Consider the following 23,862-nt stretch of genomic DNA (forward strand, 5'->3'; position numbering starts at 1 on the left):
TTATGCCATCCCATTCTCTAACTGTCTGGCTCAAGTTAGCCCTTTATTACATCAGCTCACTCTACTGTCCGGCTCGTTCATTGTGTTAAGTGTGTATGTTGTTGTCCTAGCTGATCCTCATTGTAGACAGGAGCTTCTATTCTTTATTGGTTCTTGGACATTTGGTAAATGCTACACCACGGGTATTTATTCATAACTGACCTCAGAGTTCTTGTTACTTCCCTGCCTGCCTGTCTCCCTTTCTCCCAGCTGCCCTCCTCTTTAAAAAGGCACAGTGTCCTAAGAGTTAAGATTCAGCAGACTTGAGTTCAGGTTTTGGCTCCAGCATTCCCATACTGTGAGACTGGGAGCCAATAGCTTAACCTCTTTGAGCTTCTATTTCCTTATCTATAAAATGGAGATAATGTCACCTCTGCAGGGCTGCTGTGAGGATTAAATGAAACAATCAATGAACAGCACTTAGCACAGTACCTAACATGGAGTAAATACTCAATAAATGCCAGCTGCTGTGATTGATGTTTTTTCAATAATATTATTTTATCAATAAATCTTTCCCTTAAGGATCTGTCAGAGACTAGCCCCAGGCCAGCACCTAACACATAGAATAAGTGTTTGTAGAAATGTCAGGCGAGCATGCAAATTTATTTCTAGGGCTTCCCTGAAATGCTTCCTCTTCCTTGTTAGTTGGAATGATGTTCCCTAAGATGTTTCCACTCATCTCCAACAAGAGCTTCCTTCTTATGAACACAGCCCATGTTCTGAACCTTCTCTTGGGGCAGGGTGGGTTACGCTGGCTCTTCACCCATACACGCACATGTCTGGACGGCCAGGCTCAGGAGTCCCTTCTTAATCTGGCCTTTTTGGAAGCAAGACAGCTAGACCCTTCCCTTCTATTCATATCAGATTTTAGGGTTTGCTTTCCTGGTTTGATTTGGTCTCAGCATAGCTGTCACCTCTCTTGAAGGGCTTTTCTGGGAAGACACCCTGAGGGACCTGACAGGGCATCCAGGAAGACTCTGCTCTAAGGCCAGGAAAGGAAGCTGGGCCCCTACTTCTAGCCTCTGGAGCTTGGCCAGGCGGAGGGATGCCCATTTCTCTCCCTCTGGTCAAGGCTGGTAGAAGTCCTCCCCACTGAGAGTCAGGGAGGCGACAGGGACACAAACCTTATTGAACATAGCTCTTGGTCCCTTACCTGTGGAGGGTTCCTTCCTGGACCACTTAGCCGTCTCAGAGAGGGGACAGTATTATAGTCCCATCTCTGATCACTGGAGAGGCAAATCAAGCACATGATTCTCACCCCTGAGCCTTCCCTATTCCAGTTCATAACTGGGTGGAAATAGATAAAATCATAGGCTGTTCCTATGGGAAGGTACCCTTGGGGAAGTCTAGGCCAGTGCCGGGTTGAACAGCTACATCAAAGTTACCTGGAAAGCTTTGTTCCAAAATGCAGATTCTTGCAATGGATGCATATCCAGAATTTCCAGTTCAGTCAGGCTGGCTGGAACGCAGTCATCTGTCCCCTAAGAGCTCCTGAAAGATTCCAATGCACAGTTGGGTATGGACCCATTGACCTGTCCCATTGCCTTATCTCTTTTTTTTTTTTTTTTTTTGAGACGGAGTCTCGCTCTGTCTCCCAGTCTAGAATGCAGTGGCGCCATCTCGGCTTATTGCAGCCTCCGCCTTCCAGGTTCAAGCAATTCTGCCTCAGCCTCCTGTGTAGCTGAGACTACAGGTACCAGCCACCACGCGCGGCTAATTTTTGTATTTTTAGTAGGGATGGGGTTTCACCACGTTGGTCAGGCTGGTCTTGAACTCCCGACCTCAGGTGATCTGCCGACCTCAGCCTCCCAAAGTGCTGGGATTACAGGCGTGAGCCACTGCACCCGGCTCCCACTGCCTTATCTCACCAGTAAAGATATAGGGTGTTCTAGGGCCCCAGAGAGGTCTCATGCCTTGAAAAGTTAGTGGTAAAGGCCCAGAGCACCGAGGATACTGCTCAAGTTCTGCCACCTTCTCACAACAGCCAGGGCTGGAGCCGTGCCTCCACTGGATAGGACCCTGGACATCAGGGTGGGGCCAGCAGAGGAGCACTGACTCATGGGGTCCCGGTAGGCCACGTTCCCAGGGGAGCTGAGAAAGAGCTAGGGCAGAGAAGAAGGGCCCTCAGCCATTTCTTTCAGAGCCCTGTGGTGTGGATGCATGGATGCCGTCTGCCTTGGCCCACTGCCCTTCCTGGCCTCCCATGGCAATGTAGGGGCCACTCTACAACCCACCATTGCTGGGCAGGTGCAGAGTAAAGCCCGTGTGTTGCATTGAGTCCTGTTAAGAGTCTAAGTGGAAGTTGGCTGGCTGATGGATTTGACACAGGGGTAGAAAGTAGACGTGGGACAAAGTCGGAGTTTACCAATACAGGCAACTCCAAGTCCTGAATAGATTGAAGGGGTTTTGTTTTCTCATGTGGGCATTTGAACCTTCTAGAAAGATGGGACCATCCAGAGATACCCAGCCTTGACCCCAGCAGTTTACACTATGAAGCCACTGGAATCACAGACACAAACCCCATAGAGACAGGTCATGCCTCTGAATCAGAAACTTCATTTAAACCAGGAAAAACAAAACTGTGTGAGCCCTGGGCAGCCCAGGAAGGGGAAAGCCCCATGCTGGAGCCAGGCTGCTGTGCTGGGTGCTGGAGGGAGCCTTCTGCCGCCAGGAATTAAGGGCCTGGAGCTGCAGTTCCTCTGGACTGTGTGGCCGGGCTGGTGGTGTTACAGAAAGGTGGGATCTTTGTTTTTCCTGGTAAGCGAGAGGCAGTTTGATGGCACTATGAAAAAGCTTCCTCAGGCATGCAGACCTTAAGTAAATAAAAGCACAAAAATAGATTTTTCAAACCATGTCCTTCCAGAGCATAGTAGGATTTACTGGGAAATTGGATTGAATTTTCCCTGACTCACCTGACTGCTGAGTGGAGGAATTTAAAGGAAAGGTCTTTGTTTCCCCCAGTGGTATCTGCTGAAACAGGGCCAACTGCAGGGCTTACGGCTCCTTATGGGTGACCTTTTAAAAGGCAGCTGGGGGTGTCTGAACAGCAGGCTGGGGAGTGGGGGCTGACGTTTACCTAGACCACCTTACCTCTGAACCCAGAGATGAGAGATTGATTGTCCAACCTCTGCCCCATCCGCATATTATAGATCGGCTTCCTGAGGTATAGAGGCCACTGGGCAGCCCTCGGGAGAACAGAGTTGCTTTTCTAGTGCTGATGAAGGATTGGCCCTGAAGCGTCCATGCCTTGACTCATTCCACTTGGGTATCAAGACTGCAATTTACTAGATGGTTGGCCCAAAGCTAGGGTTTAGGGCATGACCACAGAGCACAAGGGAAGTTTTCTCTTGAGCCAGGCTGTGCAGATTAAAATGCTAGAACATCATTAGCATCTTAGGAAGGTTTTCAGACACCAGGCTTTAAGTGACCCCAAACCTTCCCAGACCTAAATTTAATGCCGTGGGCCACATTCCATAGAGTTTGGGTTCCTGCACAGAACTTTATTATGGATGAGAACCAGTGGTGTGCCAATACAGTGGCTCTCTGAAGAAATGTAAAAGCCTTGATGTGTAGTGTTTGCCAGTGTTCAAGGTGTAACTACTCCCACTGTGCCAATTTCAAACTACCAATGTGAAGTCTCTAAATATGAAGTTGGGAAAAGATGTGCACAATTGGCTGTCATAAGCAGTTCCATGCGGCTCCAGCATACCGTTGAGCTCATGGACCTCCAACACATATATCCAAAGAGCTCACAAGTACAGGTGATTCAGAGGGGCAAACTGAACCATGTGCCAGGTGTACGCTCAGTACCCCTGCATGTACAGAACACTCTTTCCCCTTAGCTAACAGAATCTTTTAACTAGCAAGAAGTTCCATATTACCAGATTAATACTGGGATATATCAGTGGGTGTCTCTACTTTAGTAGTGATCACGATAGGACAATGATTGGCTAAGTTTAGGAGCTGTCAGATCCCTTGAGGAGCTTGCTTAAAAGGCATCCTGCTCGACTCCACACCCAGAGAATCTGATTTCCTAGATCTGAGATGGGATCTAGTCATCTGTATTTGGCAAGAAAGTTGCAGGTCGTACTCACACTTTGAAAAGCCTTCATCTACTGTTTGCTCACCCTGTGGCTTAGATGCCTGGAAGTTCAAAGTCTGGTGACTTTTAACAGTGATTTTATTCTTCATACTAACTGTTTTGCTCCAGAGAAACTTCATACTAACTGTTTTGCTCTGTGTTTTTTTAAGTCCCACCATGCAAAATCTGATTCTAAACAATAATATGTATTGACAGCATCCCAAATATCAGACATCAGACATGTGTTATCCCATGTTATTCTGACAACTACCCTATTATTACCACCCCATTTTGCAGATGAGGAAACTGAGGCCCAGAGAAATTTCCCAAGGAGGTAGTGCTAGAATTTAGGTTCAGGCCATCTGACTCCAGAACCTGCATTCTAAGCATAACACTGGCCTGCCTCTATAAAATAGTGTTCCTTTGAGGGTCTTTGGCTTTTTACTGAGCTAATTCAGGCTAAAATTCAGTTAAATTTCTTGAGCATTTAATTGAGTACCTATAAGATGCTATCACTGGCATAAGTTATCTCATTTAATCCTAGCAGCAACCTTACAGGGGAGGTAAGACACTGTTTTCTGGAAGAGGAAAGGGAGATCCAGAGATGTTCTGTGCTTGCCCTGTATTGCACAGCCAGCTAGAGGCAGAGCAGGAATTTGTTGCTCATTCCACTACCCCACAGCTGCCCAGCTAAGTTTCCTGTGTGGTTCTTTAGTCTAAGGCAGCTTTGATTCATTGGTGCTTTTTTAAGCATTTGAGCACGTTTCTGGCAGTCTTCACTTTTGACTGATAAATGTCTGCGTCTGTATATAAAACAGTGTACGAATGGGAAAGACAGCCGTATCCACCACTATCTTTAAACACCAGACAGAGTGGGCTAAGTGCAGCACTAAGATGCAGAGGAGCATGCAAATACAGAGAAAGTGTTTGTTGTCTCTTCAGGAATTGAAGAAGGCTCCCTGAAGGAGGTTACACCAAGCTGGACCTTGAAGGATACATAGGATTTTGGCGAGTACGGAGGGAGGAGTTGGGAATGGGCAGCGGTGAGAGAGGATTTGGTGGAAACTGAAGCTGGGAACCCAGGGACTGGGGCTCAATCACAGGGCTTCATGAATCTTGCCAACAGTATCCCTTTTTTCTTTGGCCCGTAACTAGTTTCATGCTTGACTTGTGATTAAGGACACTGTGATTTTTCTCCTCTAGCTGATCGATCTTATTTTCCATTACCTTAAAACAACTTTTTGTAGCTCTTCTATGGGGGAGTTTTAATTCCTGGGCCCTTGTGCTTTTTAAGCCCCAGCATCTTCAAAGTGGTCTTCCAGGCACAGGCTGCTGGCTTGAAGGGCCCGGATGTGCTGAGATGCCCCAGTGCTTCTTTCTGTTCCGTTAGAGCAAAGGTGTATTTCTGTCCCTTGGCAGCATTGGTGCAGTCGATAGCCAGTCCAGCTGGAGTGGTTCTGGCTCCCTTTATAAGCACCCATTCCTGGGGGAATGCCTTGGGATATCTGTCAGCAGCTTCGTGTCGTCTGGCTGTCCTGGTGGCTGGAGTGCTTTGAACACCGATTCCCAGGGACATTACACAGTTCCTTTCCACTGTTTTCTGGCTCTCCCAAGTGGACACTGACCTCGATGGAGCCAAATGGCACATTTACCTCTGAGCTCTGGCAGCATCATTTGGACGCTTATTGTAATCTTGAGGGACTTGTGGGGCTCCAATAGCCTTGACTAAAGGCCTTCCATAGGGGGGGAAAAAAGTCACAATTGCTTTGCCAGTTAGAGATCAATCACAGCCAGAGCCAGCTTCTGCTTTCCTCTTGGAGACACTAACAAGTGCCACAGGATCAGAGGTCTCTCGCCCTAGACCCTCTGAATAGGAGCCCAGCATGACCGGTAGGACCCATTAAGACCATCAGCCGTGGGATTGCCTGTCATTCCTGGACTCTAGTCTCAGGGATTCCAAGCAGTGTGTCTCTTCTTCATCCCTGAATCTTCAGGCAGAACACTGATATAACCCCCCACCACTGAGCAGGGGTTGGTGTGTGCAACATGATGGGGGAATTTTCTGGAGTGGGCATTTTCTTGTGGTCTCCATCACATGTTCTGGATGACATTTGTAGTAATAGCTTGATAGCTGAGGCCTGCTGTGATGCAGTCCCACTGGCAAAGGCCTCTCCTTGTGCCTTTACAAATGTCACGTTCCTGCACGTGCAAGGCACTGCAGGAGGGCTTCTTTATGGACTCTGCTTCCAGTGTAGTCCTGCAACATATCATCCAGGAAATCTCTCAGAATGCTGTGTTGGGACAGGTGGTGCCTCTCTGTCTGTGGTAGAGGGATGCTGCTGCCTGGCGCCTCCTGAGGCCATTCAGTCCATTTCTAAATTAAAATCTCTAAACAGTAAAAGAAGACCTAGTGAGAACTGCTTTTCTCATCATTGTTCTAGTCTTAGCAGAGCTATGAGAGCCCTCAGTACAGGGTTTTGGCTCCCACAGACAACTGATCATCCGCCTCATTTCTTTGCCTGGGATTCCTGTCTTTTTTCATCCAAATAAAAGAAAAGCCTCTTATCATGTGAATCTCAAGAAGCAATATGGCGGACACCAAGTTCTTCAGTATACCTCAGGGTAGCTATTTTTTGATTCCAAAGTCTACTTAAGTGTCAGAGAGAAGGCTGAATTCAGTTGCCTAAAGGAGATCTTCAAGTAAGACTTCTACTTAGCTCCTACTGTGAATGGAACTATGATAGGGTGGGGAAGATGAAGATATGCCTGAGCCTAAGACAGGCAGAGGCCAAGGTGAGCGCTTTGCACAGTTATTCTCTTGGCTACCAAGGTCATCACTGTCTAGTCAATCAGTGAGATCTCTGCCAGTTTGGGCTCAGATTGCCAACATGTGCCCTCAGTTAGCCCCCTGCATACTGGCCCAGTGTCAGACAGTGCAGAGCTGGGACAGGAAGGGGAGGGAGAAGTCTAGATCTTCCAGGCCCAGGATCATACACAGTCTCGATGTCAATGGCAGCCGGAAGTCAGGAAGTAGAAAATGGGACCAGAGAGAGCATCCAAAAAGCACCCAAGCCCATCCCAAACACTGGTTCTGAAGGGTGGCCTTGTTGAGTGCAGAGTAGTTGTGTTTGCCATGGGGTGGGGGGAAGGAGCAGCTTTCATGCACTTGGCATGGTGGGCACAGGAATAGACCACTTCTCCACTGACGGCTCACCTGGAGCATGCCTTAGATTCTCTTAGTACTTATCTTCCAAGCAGCTCAAAGAGTGAATAAATAGAGACAATTATTGACCTCGTAATCTTAGATAGCAGCATGGATATTAGGGCAATTTATTATCATTTACTACTTCCTCTTTCGAGAGAAGAGAAAATGAACGAGTGTGGAAAATAAATCAACTTCTTGGGAACCTCAGCCTAGTTAACATATTACCATTGATTAAGCAGCTACCACGTGCCAGACTGTTTGGCTATGGAGATAGGAAGGGCGATAAGTCACAATTCCTGTCTTCCAGAAGATTCCCATCTGGTGAGAATAAGAGACATAAACCAGCCACTCTACGACAGCCTTAGGAAAGCTGCTGGGCTTTGCTGAGTGAGGGCGTACCAGGAGGGGAGAGAGCGGCTTCCCTGAGGAGGGGCCAGGTGAGCGGGAGAGATGCGAAGAAGGCCATGGATAATAACGTGTTCTATTTTTTTATATCCCTTCTATGTGCCAGCCCCTTCACAAATAAATCATCTAATTCCAAGTGTGGAAACACAAGCTTTGAGAAGATTATAAGCCAAATGCCAAATTTGAACTTGGGCTTCCAAACTCCAGGGCCCAGCAAGCAGGCACTGCATTTTTAAGGACCATCTCTCATGGTTTTTGTTCTCAACTCTGGGAGAGACCTGAGGCCTAAGGAAGCATCCTGGGGACCCAGTGTAGCCCCTCACCTCCATACATCTTGAATGCTGGTCTTTAAAGGTTCTTCTCCTGAGGAAGTGGGACTGAGACTGCCTTGTGTGGTCTTGTTTTGTTGGGTGGTTGGGGTTGGGGTCCGGAAGGGACATCCTGTTCATGCAGCCTAATGGGGAGCTTCCACGTGCCCCTTGTGTTTCTCAGCACCAACCTGCTACCAGGCCCAGCTCTGGGCTCCAGCCAGGGAGGGGATGCCTTCCAGCCTAGCCATGGCTAGAAGAGGCCAGGAGCCATTTTAGCCACTGGTTTGCAAGAGAAGAAAAGCTTCGCTGCTGCTGCCTGCACACACCCGCCCGCTCACTCCCCTTGATGCTGGAGAGCTCACCGCTGCTGCTTGCTTTTCTAGTTTTCTTCCTTCATTTTCCTTTTGCAGATTTCAGTGATTTTGAATCTCTCACATTTGAGCCCTGGGTTTCCAGAGATCTGAGAAACAAAGTGATCACATTTTCCTAGAGGGGAGCTCAACATTCCGCTGGGGAAGTGGGAGATGTCAAGTCTGAGGTCATTTTTTCAAACCCCAACTTGTTTTTTTCTGTGAATTTAAGGAGATTTTTGAGTTGGGGAACAAATAAAATCATTCTGTCAGAGCAAAGGAGAAACATTTTTGTATATCGCCTTAAGCTTTCCATGCACCGTTAAGCGATTAAAATGCAACTGAAACTCTGATAGCAAAAAGAAAAATTAATAAATACAGTATAATAAGTGCATAAAGATTATTAGGGGAAAGGAAGACTCTTAGGACCAGCCATTCTGTGTCCAGATTTGCATCTGCTTGGAGTGAATCACATATCCTTGAACCACAGTTGCTGTTCTTCTCAGTAATTTGGCCTGTCTGAGTTCATGTAAGTGGAAGCCCACAGATCAAAACCACTGTCAGCCACCAGCACAGCTTTTTGATAGTTTTCAGGGAAGTTCAGTAGCACCTGGTCCTCTGGCCATTGTCACAGGTTTATCACATCCATAGGTCCTACCAAGATCTGTGGGTCCAGTTACCTCCCAGTGAGCAGAGACTTACTTTTTTTTTTTTGAGATGGAGTCTTGCTCTGTTGCCAGGCTGGAGTGCAGTGGCGTGATCTCTGTTCACTGCAACTTCTGCCTCAGGGTTCAAGTGATTCTCCTGACTCAGCCTCCCAAGTAGCTGGGACCACAGGCACGCGCCACCACACCCAGCTAATGTTTGTATTTTTAGTAGAGATGGGGTTTCACCATGTTGGCCAAGATGGTCTCGATCTCTTGACCTCATGATCCGCCCACCTTGGCTTCCCAAAGTTCTGGGATCATAGGCGTGAGCCACCACGCCCAACTGAGACTTACTTTTTAGGCAGAGTTCACATCTACCTTCCTGGAAAGAGCTTGGAATGTTTAAATTAACATAAATACAACCCCAATTTTTTTTCATTACAATACCTTTTAGAGTAAGTTAAAATGAAAAGCATAATGTTTAAATTATATAAAATTATGTTAACAGCTATAGCATTATAGCGTATGCCATCTTGACATTTTTGTAATTCCTATAGCAACTGAGGTAGTTTCACAACCCTGAAATCTAAGGCCATTTTCAGGAGCTTTGTTATTTTTTCCAAGAAAGAAGAATTTAAGGTTGTCTGTTTTGCCGTCTTCTTTTTTCCCACCGCGGGATTCTCTATGGCGAGCGTAGATATCACTGATTGCCAATAGGCTGTCTGACTACCTTCAAAGCAGTGTCTGCTTCTTGCAGCTTCTCTGTACATCTGGTGCTTCACCTGAAATTCCTGCTTGCAAAAGGGAGGAATCAAACCTTATTTAGTCTCTCTTAAGGTTTTCATCATTTGAGCTCTCACCAGTTGTTGCTTCATAATGTCAAAGTCTCGAGCCTTGGAAGGTATCCAGGGGCAAATTCAAAGGCGCGCAGCATCTAGCTTGATCCTGAATCCACAAAACCAGCTGTCTTCCCATCTTAGAAACAAGTCCTATATAAATAGAGAATTGGAGATGTCACCCTGCCTTTTCCTTAACTGTAACCATTTTCAAAAGTGAATATTGGATATAAACTAAAGTTTATAAACACATGACTTTGCTTGTCAAAAGTGTTCTCTCTAGAAGGCTGTTTATCTGGAATAAAACGCTGCTCCCATGCTGCCAGTTTCTTTTTCAGTGTTGACTTCAGAAGCACTTTACCAACTACACTGGGAAGTCAGTTAGTACTTTACTTTTGTAGGAACCATTCTATTGTTCCCAAACTTTGTGTCTTCTTACATCACAACTGAGTTCTGTTCCATCCCTCCCTCCTCTGCCACCTGGGGGTATGGGAGGCAGATTTCAGGGGGAGGAAGGCTGTGAGAGTGGACAGAGGCCTGGGAGAACCTCACTGCTATTGGGAAGCAGGCAGAGTGCCAGACCAAGCTGATAACGTGAATGTGACGGACTCTGCCGTGAATGGAAATTGTACCAGAAATTCAGGAAGGGAAGTGGAGGGCTGCTTGCTCAAAACAGAGGCACTTAGAAGAGCGTGATAAATTTATAAGCAGCACTGATTTAATGCTACAAGCCTGATCTGTGAGTAATCTCTTGAATAACCTTTAATGAGTAAGCATTAAGTCGATAGACATTGGAAAGAATCCAGTAATCTAATTCCCCATCCCCCACCCCACCCATGACAATTTATAGCCTCTGTGTGCTCATTTGACACAGGAAGTGATCAACTTGTTTACCTGGCTTTGTTGGGCATAAGTTCTTAGGTCAATAATTGATGCTGTAACCGTAATTTTAAATTAATATAATGATTTCCATTTCAGTTCATAAAACCTGTCTGCATCCCAGTATGGTAGATGATGAATATAATTTTCTCCATTTTATAGCTGGAAAAATCGAGCCAGGAAACAGTGATGCTAGAAGGGGACACTAGTCAGTGAAGTGCTGGTAAATGTTTTAACAACCAGCTGTCTGAGGGAAGAAGTCCTGGTTTGTAGTGGATGCCGATTTCCATCATGTAAATACTCCCACCTTGGCTGATTCAAGCTGTCAACATGGCATCACTGAACGCAGAGTGGGGAAGAATTGCACGTAGTCAGCTCTTGTGAGCTGGTACTAGCTGGCTGCAGCATAATGGCACCAATGATTCAGTTTCTGGCTTCAGGCTCTTGGATAACCACTGAGGACCAGCTCAGACCACTGTAAATCCCAACTTAACTCTCAGACTCTGCTCAGCCTCGAACTACATTGCCCTGAAGATTATTTTTCAAACTTTGAGTTGTAACCCATTAAACAGTCGTGAAATTAATTTAGGGAGCTGAATGAGCATTTTTAAAATGAAATAGAATAGAGTAAAACAAAAACAAATGAATAGAACAGAACAGAAAATATCAGCATGTACACCACATGTTTCAATGATAGATGATGGATGGATGGATGGATGGATGGGTGGGTGGGTGGATGGATAGGTGGATGGGTGGGGGGGGTGGGTGGGTGGATGGATGGGTAGATGGGTGGATGAGTGGGGTGGGTGGGTGGATGGAAAGATGAATAGACAGATGGATGAATACATGTCTATAGTGGGTTGGGGTCAAAAACTAAAAATATTGACCCAGAAGCAAATGTACCTCTGTTTTCTCATCCGAAAAATGGAGTTAGTGGAGTTGCCTCCTCCCTGCCTGTGATCAGGCCGGGGGTGACCAGATCACTCTGTGATAATGCTGTCGTGGTGCTAGCACTCTAATCCACAGGTGATCCATTTGTGGTGACCAAACAAGGCAAAGCAGACAGGTCTGACTTTGTCTCTTTGGGAGATGGTTGTACGTTGTGTTTGGACAAAGTTCCATCTTCACGGGGCACATGTTTTCTTGGCATTCGGCCACAGCCTAGAGAAGCCTCTCAGTGGCTCTCAGCCTTCCTCTGTCCACATGTATACACATGTATACATACACATGAAGTTCTGCAGTCAGAGGGATCAGCCTTCCCAGGTCTGCTGTGAAATGTCATGGGGGAGAGTCCTTTGGAGCAAGGACTCTCCGTTGGAGGGAACTAGTGAATTTTTGAAAATAAGAGAGGTAATGATGAAAGCTTTCTCCACACTCTCTCCTGAGTCCCTCCTGGAAAAAGGTACAAGGCCAAGCAGTGTTTAGGAGCCATCACAGCAACCCCATGAAGCAGAGACTGTTAGCCATTTTCAGAGATGAGGACACTCACCCTTAGGAAAGGTTCAGCAAGGAGCCCTGTGCTCCCAACCTCACCTCTGACCCCAGGCCAGTGCCCAGGCCAACAGCCCCTTCAGAGGACAGCCTGTTAGTCATCCAGGAAACCCTTCCAAACTGGTTTTCTCATCTGTGAAATGGGATACTGTTCTACGTAAGCAGCATTTTGCTGAGAAAAGAGAAATGGCTTTAGAGTCAGAATATCTGGGAATCTCATGCTACTTTTTACAAATCACTGCCGTGAGATCGCGAGCAAATACTTTACTATAGTCGCCTTGCCTGGAAAGTGGAGATGTTGACAGTTTCGCAGGTTCATTATGATGATTAACTAAGATAACATTATCACATCACAAATCTGGAGAGGTATATATATTAACATGTCAACAGTGGTTATCACTAGGTGGTAGCATTACAGGTGGTTTCACTCTTCACTTTTTTGCCTGTTTTTAATTCAGTGGTGCACCAGTAAATATTTAACAAAAAAAAAACAAAAAGCCTGATGTGTAGTGTTCGCCCATGTCCTTGGTGTAAATACCTCCACCATGGCTGATTTCAAGCTACCGCCATGACGACACTAAACGTGAAATTGGGAAGCGACATGTGTGATTGGCTCTCACAAGCTGGCACAAGTCCACTTCAGCTCACCACTGTTTTTAACTGTGCACTGAATGTTTTGCTTGGGGGTAGATTAGAGAGAGAGAGAAGGAAAGATAATTAATTAGTAGAGTACCTAGCATTATGCCTGGCATCTCTCCCTGCCCTCCCTCCCCGCTTTGTCCCCCAGCCCACATTGCTCTAATGGAACAGCACACTGCCTGTGAACACCTAGCCGTGTGAAGTGGTGGTCTTCCTGGGAGCCAGCTGCCTGTCTTTGCTTCCCATCGGCAGGGCCCTCAGGACCTGGGCAGCCTGTAGAGGATACCCTAAGGTTGACTCACTGAGGAATAATCAAGCAGACTCCCAGGTCCTCTCACTTTCCGCAGGAGACATGCTCAGAGCAGACACTACACGGTTGACGCTGCCCTCGAGGGAAACTAGGAAAAGTCTCAATGAGTGAAAGGCCTGGAGGGAAACACACCCCCAGGTGGCCACAGTCTCTAAGGAGCCCAACCTTTACCTTCCACTCACTGACACAACGGATGTGTGTGAGTGTGGGGGTGGGGGAGATGGGATGGGCTCCGCAGGTCTCTGGAGGAATACAGAAGAATGGGGCATCAGTGGCAGCCTGACAGGCCCTGACAGGTCACCCAGCATGTGGCCTGTCATTCTGGCACAAGAGTAGATGTTCAAGAAATTTTTGTTAATGCTTGGTTTGGTTTGTTGTTGTTGTTGTTTTAATTTTTAATGATCACCTTATATTCCTTCATAGCCTGACCTGCTGCAGAAAGGATGTCAGGCAGCCAAATAAATGCTTATTGAATAAATAAATAAGTTGTAGCCCTTACCAGCTCCTGGTTTTGCCTGTCCCTGGATATAAACTGTGACTTTAAGTCAAAATGAGATGCAGAGCATTAATAAAATTTTCTGGTAATGGTATTTTTCTTTAATGTCTTCTGGCTTTTCTGTATTTTTTCAAATGTATCTTCAGAGAACTTGGATGCCTTTTGTTTTATTTTAAAAAAAAAAAAAAAAAGAATATATGTTACAAAAATAACCTGTAAATTAAAAGCAAAACAGGAGTTGTGTCAACAGTTAAGCCCCAAGAAGGGTCATCTCCGCGGCTCTAAGGCTCTGAACTGAGGGTCCCGCCGCCCACAGGGTGTTGGCTGGACCCAGCATCGGGCTCTTGTCTCAGCCTCTCTTCCCACAGGCCTCCCGCCTATGAGGCCCTGATTAATAATGCTCCCTCCCGGAAATCCCAGAAGACAGTGCATGCCAGTCTTAGAAGTGGCAGTGGCGAGAGATGAGGGGGATGACAGGCCACGCCCTTTAAAATGCAGTTGGGCCTGTGTCCTGGCCACCCTCCATGAGGCAAGCAGCCACCTCAGGCACCTGAAACCTGGAGAGGCCACTACAGTGTGAGTCACCTGCCTCCAGACCAGCCAGTCTACTCTTTCAGTCACAGGCTTCCTTCAGGGCAAGTAGAGGCCTCACCACTTGCCTATGATAAACCTGCCGGTTCCATTTCCCTTGAAGCAGCAGGGCTGCTCTGGGAAGGGAGCGTAGAGCCTGGGGCCCCCCTTAGGTGTTTGTTGGGTTTGAACCTTCCCCTCCTCTGGCCTAGGATCACAGTTGAGGGAACCATCCTGTTTGAGGGGTTTCGTTAAAGACACAGGCTGAATCTAGCAGATGAGGGCTTGTGGGGATTCTCAACCTGAGGAGGTTTAATTCCTCCATCACCCCCGCCAGTGTTCATGGCTGCCCTCTCAAAGCCAGTCAGCTAAGAGGAGGCAGGGCGGAGGTGCCCGCCAGAGCCCTGTCTCCACCTGGTGGTGCACAAGATGTAACCATGGGTTTCCTATAACTGGACTGTTTTTTGTCTTTTTGTTTTTGTCAGATAGATAGATGGATGGATGGATAGATAGATAGATAGATAGATAGATAGATAGATAGATAGATAAATTTTTTTCTTTTTCTTTTTGAGACAGGGTCTCACTCTGTTGCCCAGGCTGGAGTGCAGTGGTGTGATCATGGCTCACTGCAGCCTTGATCTCTTGGACTCAAGCAACTCTCCTACCTTAGCCCCCTGAGTAGCTGGAACTACAGGCACAAGCCACCTCACCCGGCTGATTTTTGTACATTTTTCATAGAGATGGGGTCTCACTTTGTTTCCCAGACTGGTCTTGATCATCCTGCCTCCCAAAGTGTTGGGATTACAGGTGTAAGCCACCACACCCAGCTGAGATACGATTCACGTACCCTACAGTTCACCATTTAAAGTGTACAGTTCAGTAGGTTTTAGTGTGTTCTCAGAGTTGTGTGACCGTCATCACTATCGATCTTAGAACATTTTCATTGACCCAAAAAGAAACTCTATACCTGTTAGCAGTCACCCTCGAATTCCTCCAGGCCCCCCAACCCAAGGCAAGCACTTACCTCCTTTTTGTCTCTATAGATTCGCCTATTCTGGACATTTCATATAAATGGGGTCATTCAATATGTGACCTTTTGTGTCTGCCTCTTTTCATTTAGCCTAATATTTTCTAGGTTTATCCACATTGTAGCCCGGATCAGTACTTACTGCTTTCACTGGATGGATAATGTTCTGTGGTATTTTGTTTATCCACTTGTCAAGTGGTGGGTGTTTGGGTTGTATCCACTTTTTGGCTATTCTGAGTAATGCTGCTGTGAACATCCATGTACATATGTGTTCACTGGCTCCGAGGTATTGCCACGTAACTGATCTTTTGACAGTATGCACCTGATCGCGTCACTTCTTTGCTTAAAAAGCCCCAATACTTCCCATCGTTCTTAAAGTCAGAGTCAAAATCCTCACCTGGGCATGGAAGGTTCATGGCTTCTGGGCCTGGCCAGCCTCACCCTGCTGTTTCCCCTGTTCTGTTCCAGCCAAGAGGCCCCAAGGCTCCCTCCATGCACAGAACCTCCTTCCTTGGCTTCATCTTCAAACTTTCCGCCTTCCCCCTGCCTGGCCCTTTGCTTCCCTAACTTCTACTCATCCTGGAGTCTCAGATGACCTGCCCCCTCCTCAGGGACACATTCTCCACTGCCTCACACTAGGTTAGGGCCACCTGCCGCACACTCCCAGGGGACCCCGTGCATCTCCTCCGTAGCCCCTAACACAGCTGCAGGCAATGATGACTCGTGTGGTGGTCTGCCTGATGCTTCTCTCTTCTGCTACCTTAAGCTCCAGGAGAGCAGAGAACTCATTCTTGTTCCCCAGTTTTCCCCAGCACCTAGCACATTGCCTGGCACATTCAGGCGCTCAGTAAATATTTATTGAATGAATAATGGGTAATGATGGCAACAAATGAGCCACTTGTTCAGCGGACTCCTTCAGCCTTAGTATGTCCCTCAGGTGATGGAGAAACCCAGGCACTGCCGAGGCCAAATGACTTCTCCTTCTGTCCCCAGCCAGACACCCTCTCACTTCCCTGAAGGACCGCTGCTTACGCAGGAATAGGTTTGGAGGAGTTCCTCCCAGCCTGAGATATATAGAGCCTCAGTGAACCCCAGCTAACATGTGGGTTCTCTCAGGACAGGGTGATTCCCATAGCATGTGACTCAGAGCAGCCCCTCAGCGCCACAGACTGAATCAGGAGCAGCCGCAGTCCATTTCCAGGGGAGAAATGAGGAGGGATTCTCTGACGCAATTGCTTCTCTGAGAGGCGGGGAGCTGCCTTATGACAAACCGAATTCCCTTTAGTAAAGATTATTGCCTTTCTGCGTGATGTGTTTGAAAAACTGTCCTTGAAGAAATTCCAAGAGGAAACTGTACACCTTCTGAGACTTAATTGCTTTTTCAAAAAACACTGTTTTCATTTCCCCCACAGATATGCACTTATTTGGCCATTACCCAGCACATGACGACTTCTATCTCGTAGTGTGCAGTGCCTGTAACCAGGTCGTCAAGCCACAGGTTTTCCAGTCGCACTGCGGTAAGTGGACACCTGCACCGTCACATCTGCAGCTGCCGCCCTGGGGACAGTCGCCTTCCCCAGGCTCCCCGACAGGGTCTGGCCGTGTCTTGTCTTAGCCTGAGGCTGTGGCTAAAGTCTTCCTGGGCTGCTGCCTCTGTTCGCAGGCTGTTTTAGGAGCTATAGTCCTTCTGCTGAAATGCTCAGTCCTGTCAGAACAAATGAAAGAAAACCTGCAACTTGTCTTGGTCGATGGGACTAGACTGAAGCCATCTGCCCAGCCTGGCGATGGCCTCTGCAGGTGACCAGGGGGAGGGGAGAGCTGCTTAAGGAGTCGCTCCTGCAGCCAGACATTTTCTCCCCCTGAAAGAGGGCCAGGAGAGAGTCTCCCCAGCCTTAACACAAAGGAGGGCTGGGGCCAAGTGCAGCCCAGTGTGTGGACCATTGGGTTGCTGCCCCAAGGAAATGGTGCATCAGTAAAACCTTACATTCCAATTCACCTTTCCCAAGAATCCCCCTTGTTAAAAAAAAAAAAAAAAATCCCAGGTGAGGTTGGGAACTGCTTTCTGTCTCTATCTTGACATCCTTGATGTAATAAATTCCTTCAGTTGGTCATCAACAAACCATGTAGCTGCCATGGACAGATAAAGTCCGTGTGGCTGCTCCCCTCGGGGATGAATAAACAGCCATTTGGCCTTAGACTACAAGTCACTTAACCTCTCTGGGTGGAAGTTTCCTTATCTGTAGCAGGGAATTGGATCTGACAATCTCCAAAGCTATGATATGCTGTGAGTCCAGCACGGCATCTCCCAATCTTTTTATTTAAGCTGTATTCCCTGTCGATGAACATAAAATCTGAATGCGCTCCTTACCATTAAGGTTTCAAAGTACATTCTATTGTGCCTAAAAAAGTCAAAGCACGTATAATATTGAATATGCTTTTGCAGATTACACACATTTCCCCTTTCTCACACCCTGAATTTCTGACTTTTCCCCCACCTCTTCAGTTATCATTATTCTATAATAAAATAAAAGGAAGTTGAGCTTATCCAAGCTCTTTAACAGTCTCTCTCTATACTAATTATCAACTGCAAACACATGTATATGTAGGTATATGATATATACATATCTACATATATATAATCTGTATCTGTGTATATATTGTAGGCATAGTTTATGTTTATAATCTGTAGAATTCAGGCTTAAAGAGCACCTCTGGGAGTGAGTCCAGGACTTTCAAACCAGCACAAGGCAAAGAAAGGGCCCTAGAAAGTGCTATATGAGGAGCTTTGGTCAGAGGCCAAGTCTTCTGCCCCTCCCTGCAGCCAGCACTGTGTCCTCGGGCTACTTGCTTGATGTCTCAGGGCTTTGGTTTCCTTGTCCCTACCATGGGAAGATGACTTCTGTGGGTGCGTCCAGCTCTGACATGTTCATTCTGGCAGACTGAGCAGGAAAGGAGCAAGTTGTGTGCCTGGCACAAGTCGACCTTCTTGCTCAGTGCTCTGTACCAAATGACCCTCTCCACTGCCTGGAAGAGAGAAAGGGTTAAACCTCTCCAAAGAGAAACTGTCAGAGCCTGGTGGTGGTGCCATCAGCTGAGATGACAGGTGGAGAATCCAAAGAAGAGCCATGGCAAGAAGGTCTCACCCAGCCAGTGGTTCAGTGACCAGGCATAGAACCTCCGTGACCAGTGCTTCCGTGTGTCTTGTGAGAACGCAGAGGCTACATCATCCTGAATATGATTTTCATTCACTCAATTCACAAGGATGTGCAGCTGTTATAGGCATGGAACAGGGGCTTGCATTCTATTGTAAGCCTTCAAAACCTTCACTGGGGCTGGGTGCAGTGGCTTACGCTTATAATCCCAGCACTTTGGGAGGCCAAGGCAGGAGGATCACTTGAGGCCAAGAGTTTGAGGCCAGCCTGGGAAGCATAGTGAGACCCCATCTCTAAAAAAAAAAAAAATTTAGCCAGGTTTGGTGGCATACCTGTAAGTCTCAGCTACTGGAGAGGCAGAGGGGTAGAACTGCTTGAGCCCAGCAGTTTAAGGTTGCTGTGAGCTATGATCGTGCCACTGTATTCCATCCTGGGCAACAGAGCAAGACCCTTTCTCAAGACAAACAAACAAAAAAGCAAACAAACAGAAACCTTCACTGAGAACTTAATTCACTGGAGTCTTTGATGGAAGGATCATGAAAGGGACCCAAAACATGGGACCCCACTGTCCCCTGCAGAATTCTGCCCAGGGGAAAAGTCCCAGATTGCCAAGGAGGAGGCTCTGAGGCTTGGTAGAGCTGATACACCTGCCTCCCACCACCCTGGGGCTCTTGGCATAAGAGCCAAGAGTCAGCTTAGGGGACAGCCTGTGGCTTTGGGAGCTCTGAGCAATGTAGTAAATTAGTTTGGGGGTTTGGGGTTACTGATCTCATCTCTCAAAGCCTAGTCTCCATTAAGCTTCTTGCTGAACCAGCTGACAAGCAACAATGGAGACATGACCACAACTCAGCAAATTGAGGCACCGAGGCCTCCCTCAGCTCTAGGTGTGTGTCCTAGTACAAAGACAAACTTACATTTATCAAGACCAGGAGAGAGTGCAAAGGAGAGGTTAGAATCATTGCAACTCTTTGTGGGGAGTACTTTTTAGTGTCCCTAAAAATTCCTGCGATAGCTTCATGATTGTCTAAGTCAGTTCAGGCTGCTATAACAGTATCATAGACTGGGTGGCTTATAAACAGCAGATATGTATTTTTCACAGTTCTGGAGGATAGAAGTCTGAGGTCAGGATGCCAACAAGGTCAGACTCTGGTGAGGACTATCTTCGAGGTTGCAGACGCCCAACTTCTCACTGTGTCCTCACATGGTGGAAAGAGAACAAGAGTTCTCTGAGGTCTCTTTTATATGGGCACTAATCCCATTAATGAGGGCTCCATCCTTATGACCTAATTATCTCCAAAGGCCCCACCTCCTCATACCATCACACTGCGGGTAGGATTTCAACATAGGAATTTGTGGGGGACACAAACATTCAGTCCATAGCAACATTCAGTCTAGTCTTTTCTTTTCTTTTTTCTTTTTCTTTTTTCTTTCTTGTTTTCTTTTTCTCTTTCCTTGTAGGACTGGCCTTGCTATTTTCCACAAGTTAATAAGAATGCCATTGTGCTGAGTGCCAGACACTGTGCCAAGTGCTTTCCGTATCTGTTTTTTGTTTTCTTTTGTTTTGTTTTTTGGGGTTTTGTTTTTTGTTTTTTGGGGTTTTTTTGAGTCAGACTGTCATCCAGACCGGAGTGCAGTGGTATAATCTCAGCTCACTGCAGCCTCCGCCTCCCCAGTTCAAGCAATTCTCCTGCCTCAGCCTCCCGAGTAGCTCGGACCACAGGTGCCCGCCACCACACTTGGCTAATTTTTGTATTTTTAGTAAAGACGGGGTTTCGCCATGTTGACCAGGCTGGTCTTGAACTCCTGACCTCAGGTGATCCACCTACCTTGGCCTCCCAAAGTACTGGGATTATAGGCATGAGCCATCGTGCCCAGCCTCCATCTCTTTGAGCATGTAATCCTTTCAACAGCCCTGTGACGTGGGTGTTAATATTATACCCATTTTGTAATTGAGGAAGCTAAGGCTTAGGAGGTCAGTGCTTTGCCCGAGGTCTGGAAGCTAGGTGGGTGTTGGCCTGATTTGGGGCACAGGCCAACACCCTGTGGTTTAACTGCAGAACTTTCTTTCAAATGGAATCTTACGTAGAACCCCAATCTATCAATATATATGGAAACAGAACTGTTGAGGTTGAAGTTAGGGCAGGGGTCCAAGCCCCATGGACGCAGCCTTCTCCTGACTTTTTTCACCCCCCACCTGCCAGGGCTCCACAGAACATTATTTGAACTTTGTTGATGTAGAGGAGAGAACATGGGCTTTGGAATGAGACAAAGCAATTCAAGACTCCCCCACTAACTGTGCGACTTCGGGCAGGTTACCTCATCCCTCTTCACCTCCATTTCTTCATCTGTAAAATGGGTACCCTGCCTGCCTCAGGGAGTTGTTGGGATGATGTGACTGATGTGAGGCTTAAGGTTCATTTTCTCCTCCCTTCTCTGCATGATGTCTTTCCCCATCGCCCCCAGCTGGATGCAATTCTTCCTGCTGAACATCCACAAAACTCTGTTCTTCTGTGCCACTTCGCCTCCTGCCATGCTGTCATCTGTGCCACCTCCTGCTTCTCCCATGCCGCCGTCTGTGGCCTGATTCAGATTCTAGGATTCTTTCCCAAGCAAGGATATACCTTTTCAGTTCTGTGCTCTCAGTGTTCAGAAAGTAGACTCATCAAGGGTGCATGGCAGTGCTCAAGATCTTGGTATACTAGTCATTTAACTTAAATTGAAAAAAGTGTGTGTGTTGTGTGTTTAGCCAGTCAGTTGTGGAGACTTCAGAAATTTGTGGTTAAAGGAAAACTGTTTCTTACTCAACACTTCTGATACCAAATTGTGAGTTTTCCATACCAAGGGGATTCTCTGCAGATACCAATTCAGTGTCCTACGATTTAATTCAGTTCCGACAATAACTACCTGTAGCTGGGGCCTGGCGCAGTGGCTTATGCCTGTAATCCCAACATTTTGGGAGGCCAAGGGGGGAGGGTTGCTTGAGCCCAAGAGTTCAAGACCATTCTGGGGAACATGGTAAAACCCCATCTCTACAAAAAATTTTAAAAATTAGGCGGGCGTGTTGGCATGTGCCTGCTGTCCCAGCTACTCAGGATGCCAAGGTAGGGGAATCACTTGAACCCAGGAGGTTGAGGTTGCAGTGAGCTATGATGGTGCCACTGCACTCTACCCTGGGTAACAGAGTAAGATCCTGTCTCAAAAAAATGTGAACCAAAAAAATACTACCCAGAGTTAGCACAGACCCCACAGATTAAAGTCTCAGTCCCACAAAACTGTACCCCCACTTCAGATGCCAATCACAAGTAATAGGTCCCCAGGTTACCCACATTTCTGTCTGACTTGGCTACAAATTAGGCATCTCCACATCCCTCCTCAGGTTCAATAATTGGCTATAACAACTCACAGAACTCAAGGAAACACTTTACTAATGTTTACTGGTTTATTTCTATTATAAAGGATATAAATGAACAGTCAGAGATAATAGGGTAAGGTCTGGAAGAGTCCTAAGTGCAGGAGCGTCTGTCCCTGTGTGGAGCTGGGGTTCACCACCCTCCCAGCATGTGGATGTGTGTAGCAATCTGGAATCTCTTTAAACCCCATCCTTTAGGGTTTTTGGAGGTTCCATGCATGGTTGATTAAATCATTGGCCATTGATGATTGACTCAGTCTCCAATTGGTCTTTCTGGTGACCAGCCCCCAGCCTGAAACTGCCTATGTACCCCAGCCACCAGTCATCTTATTAGCATAAAAAGACACTCCAGAGATCCCAAGGGTCTGAGAAGCTCTTGTGTCAGGAAACTGAGGACTAAGACCAAATATAATGAAAGATATTCCTATCGCCCCGTCACTCAGGAAATTACAAGGGTTTTAGGAGCTCTGTGCCGGGAACTGGGGATAAAAACCAAATACATATTTCTTATTATATCACAATATCACAGTACCAGTGTGAAAAATAGAATGTCATAGTGGAAAAGTCATGAATTCTGGAGTCAGACAGAGGCAGGTTAGAATCCTAACATTTACGAGCTATTTGACCTTGAGCTAATTATATGACTTTCTGAGCCTTCTTTTCCTCTATAAAATAAGGATGGCAATTCCTGCTTTGCAGAGTTCCTGTGAAGAACACAGAAAAAGGTTGTATCGTTTTCTGGCACATGGTAAGGGAATAAAGAAAGGATTGTCAATAAATTGTGGCTATTTTTTATTAAGTTGAATGTTTCTTATGAAAAATGGGAAAACCAATTCAGTCAAGTGCTTCCTGCCTTCGTTTCTTGCCCTGTCTCAGAGGACGTGCACGTTGAGGTCAGCCCACAGACTTTCGCCTGTGATTCATCTTTTGCTTCCCACACTCTTGAAGGCAAGAAATGCTGGCCTGAATATGATTACATTTGCTAGGAGTCCTGAGGGCTTGGCTTGGCAAATATTGGTTTACATTCACATTAGGCCCCTATGGCAGCTCTTTTAGAAATGCCGTGAAGCTCCAGTATCTCTCTGGGTTCCCTGGCAAGGTCCATCCAGCCTGTGCCATAGCGTCCTACAGGGGTAACATGGAGCCCCCCACCCAGGGCTGGCCACAATCTTTCTGCTCCTGATCGTGTGCCCCATGCTGGCATCCCCGATGTAGAAAGCAGGTGCAGCTATTTCTGGGGAGACCCTTTGCTTGGCATGAATGTAGAGCACTCCATTAGGGATGGCTTCCTCGGGTCTGTTTCCTAAATCTGTACCAACAGCCTTTTAGACACTTTTTAAACTTCTACCCAGGAGATCTAGGATTTCGAGAGATGAGTTTGTTTCTAAAGTCCCTTAGGTGAATGGATAAGGTTATTTAGGAATAGTTGTAGAAAGGGGGAAACAGAAACAAGAAGCCTTACCTTGGGAGTCCCAGTTCCACTCTGCAGGCATCTCTGTCCTTTGTAGCTGTCCATCCCAATTTGTGGCTTGATGCATTGACATGGCGTGTGAGCCTAGTGGTTGAGCATAACCTCTCTAGGATCCATCTGTTAGATTAAAATTCCAGCTCTAGGCCAGGCGCAGTGACTCACATCTGTAATCCCAGCGCTTTGGGAGGCCGAGATGGGCAGATCACCCTGAACTCGGGGATTCAAGACCAGGCTTTACCGAAAATACAAATATATTAGCCAGGCGTAGTGTTGTGCTCTAGCTACTTGGGAGGCTGAGGTGGGAGGATTACTTGAGCCTGGGAGATGGAGGTTGCAGTGAGCTGAGATTGTGCCACTGCACTTCAGCCTGGACAATGGAGCAAGACCCTCCCTGTCTCAAAAAATAAAAATAAAAAAAATTCCAGCTGTACACCTTATTCCCCGTGTGCCCCTGGGCAGGTTACTTTGCATCTGTGTTTCCATTTCTGTATTAAAATGGAAATAATAGTTTATCTCATAAAGTTTCATGTTGATTAAAGGAACT

At 46.7% G+C, this 23,862-nt stretch overlaps 1 protein-coding gene across 12 annotated transcripts in view; it reads left to right on the forward strand.

Annotated features, from left to right (window-relative positions):
- Positions 1–23,862, forward strand: part of ATXN7L1 (ataxin 7 like 1) — a 271,623-nt gene that overhangs the window by 72,272 nt on the left and 175,489 nt on the right. For 11 of the 12 annotated variants that reach the window (XR_001901098.3, XR_002521130.2, XM_003896449.4 and 8 more), the window contains one exon: positions 16,699–16,803. Coding sequence is in view for 10 of the 12 variants with exons in the window: in XM_003896449.4 (XP_003896498.3) it covers positions 16,699–16,803 (105 nt within the window). In the remaining 2 variants the exon portion in view is untranslated. Of the gene's footprint in view, positions 1–9,333; positions 10,614–16,698; positions 16,804–23,862 lie in introns of those variants that run through there. The other variant, XM_017957052.3, reaches the window with a different exon arrangement.

This window comes from Papio anubis, chromosome 4, assembly GCF_008728515.1.
Source record: "Papio anubis isolate 15944 chromosome 4, Panubis1.0, whole genome shotgun sequence".
Taxonomy (NCBI): domain Eukaryota; kingdom Metazoa; phylum Chordata; class Mammalia; order Primates; family Cercopithecidae; genus Papio; species Papio anubis.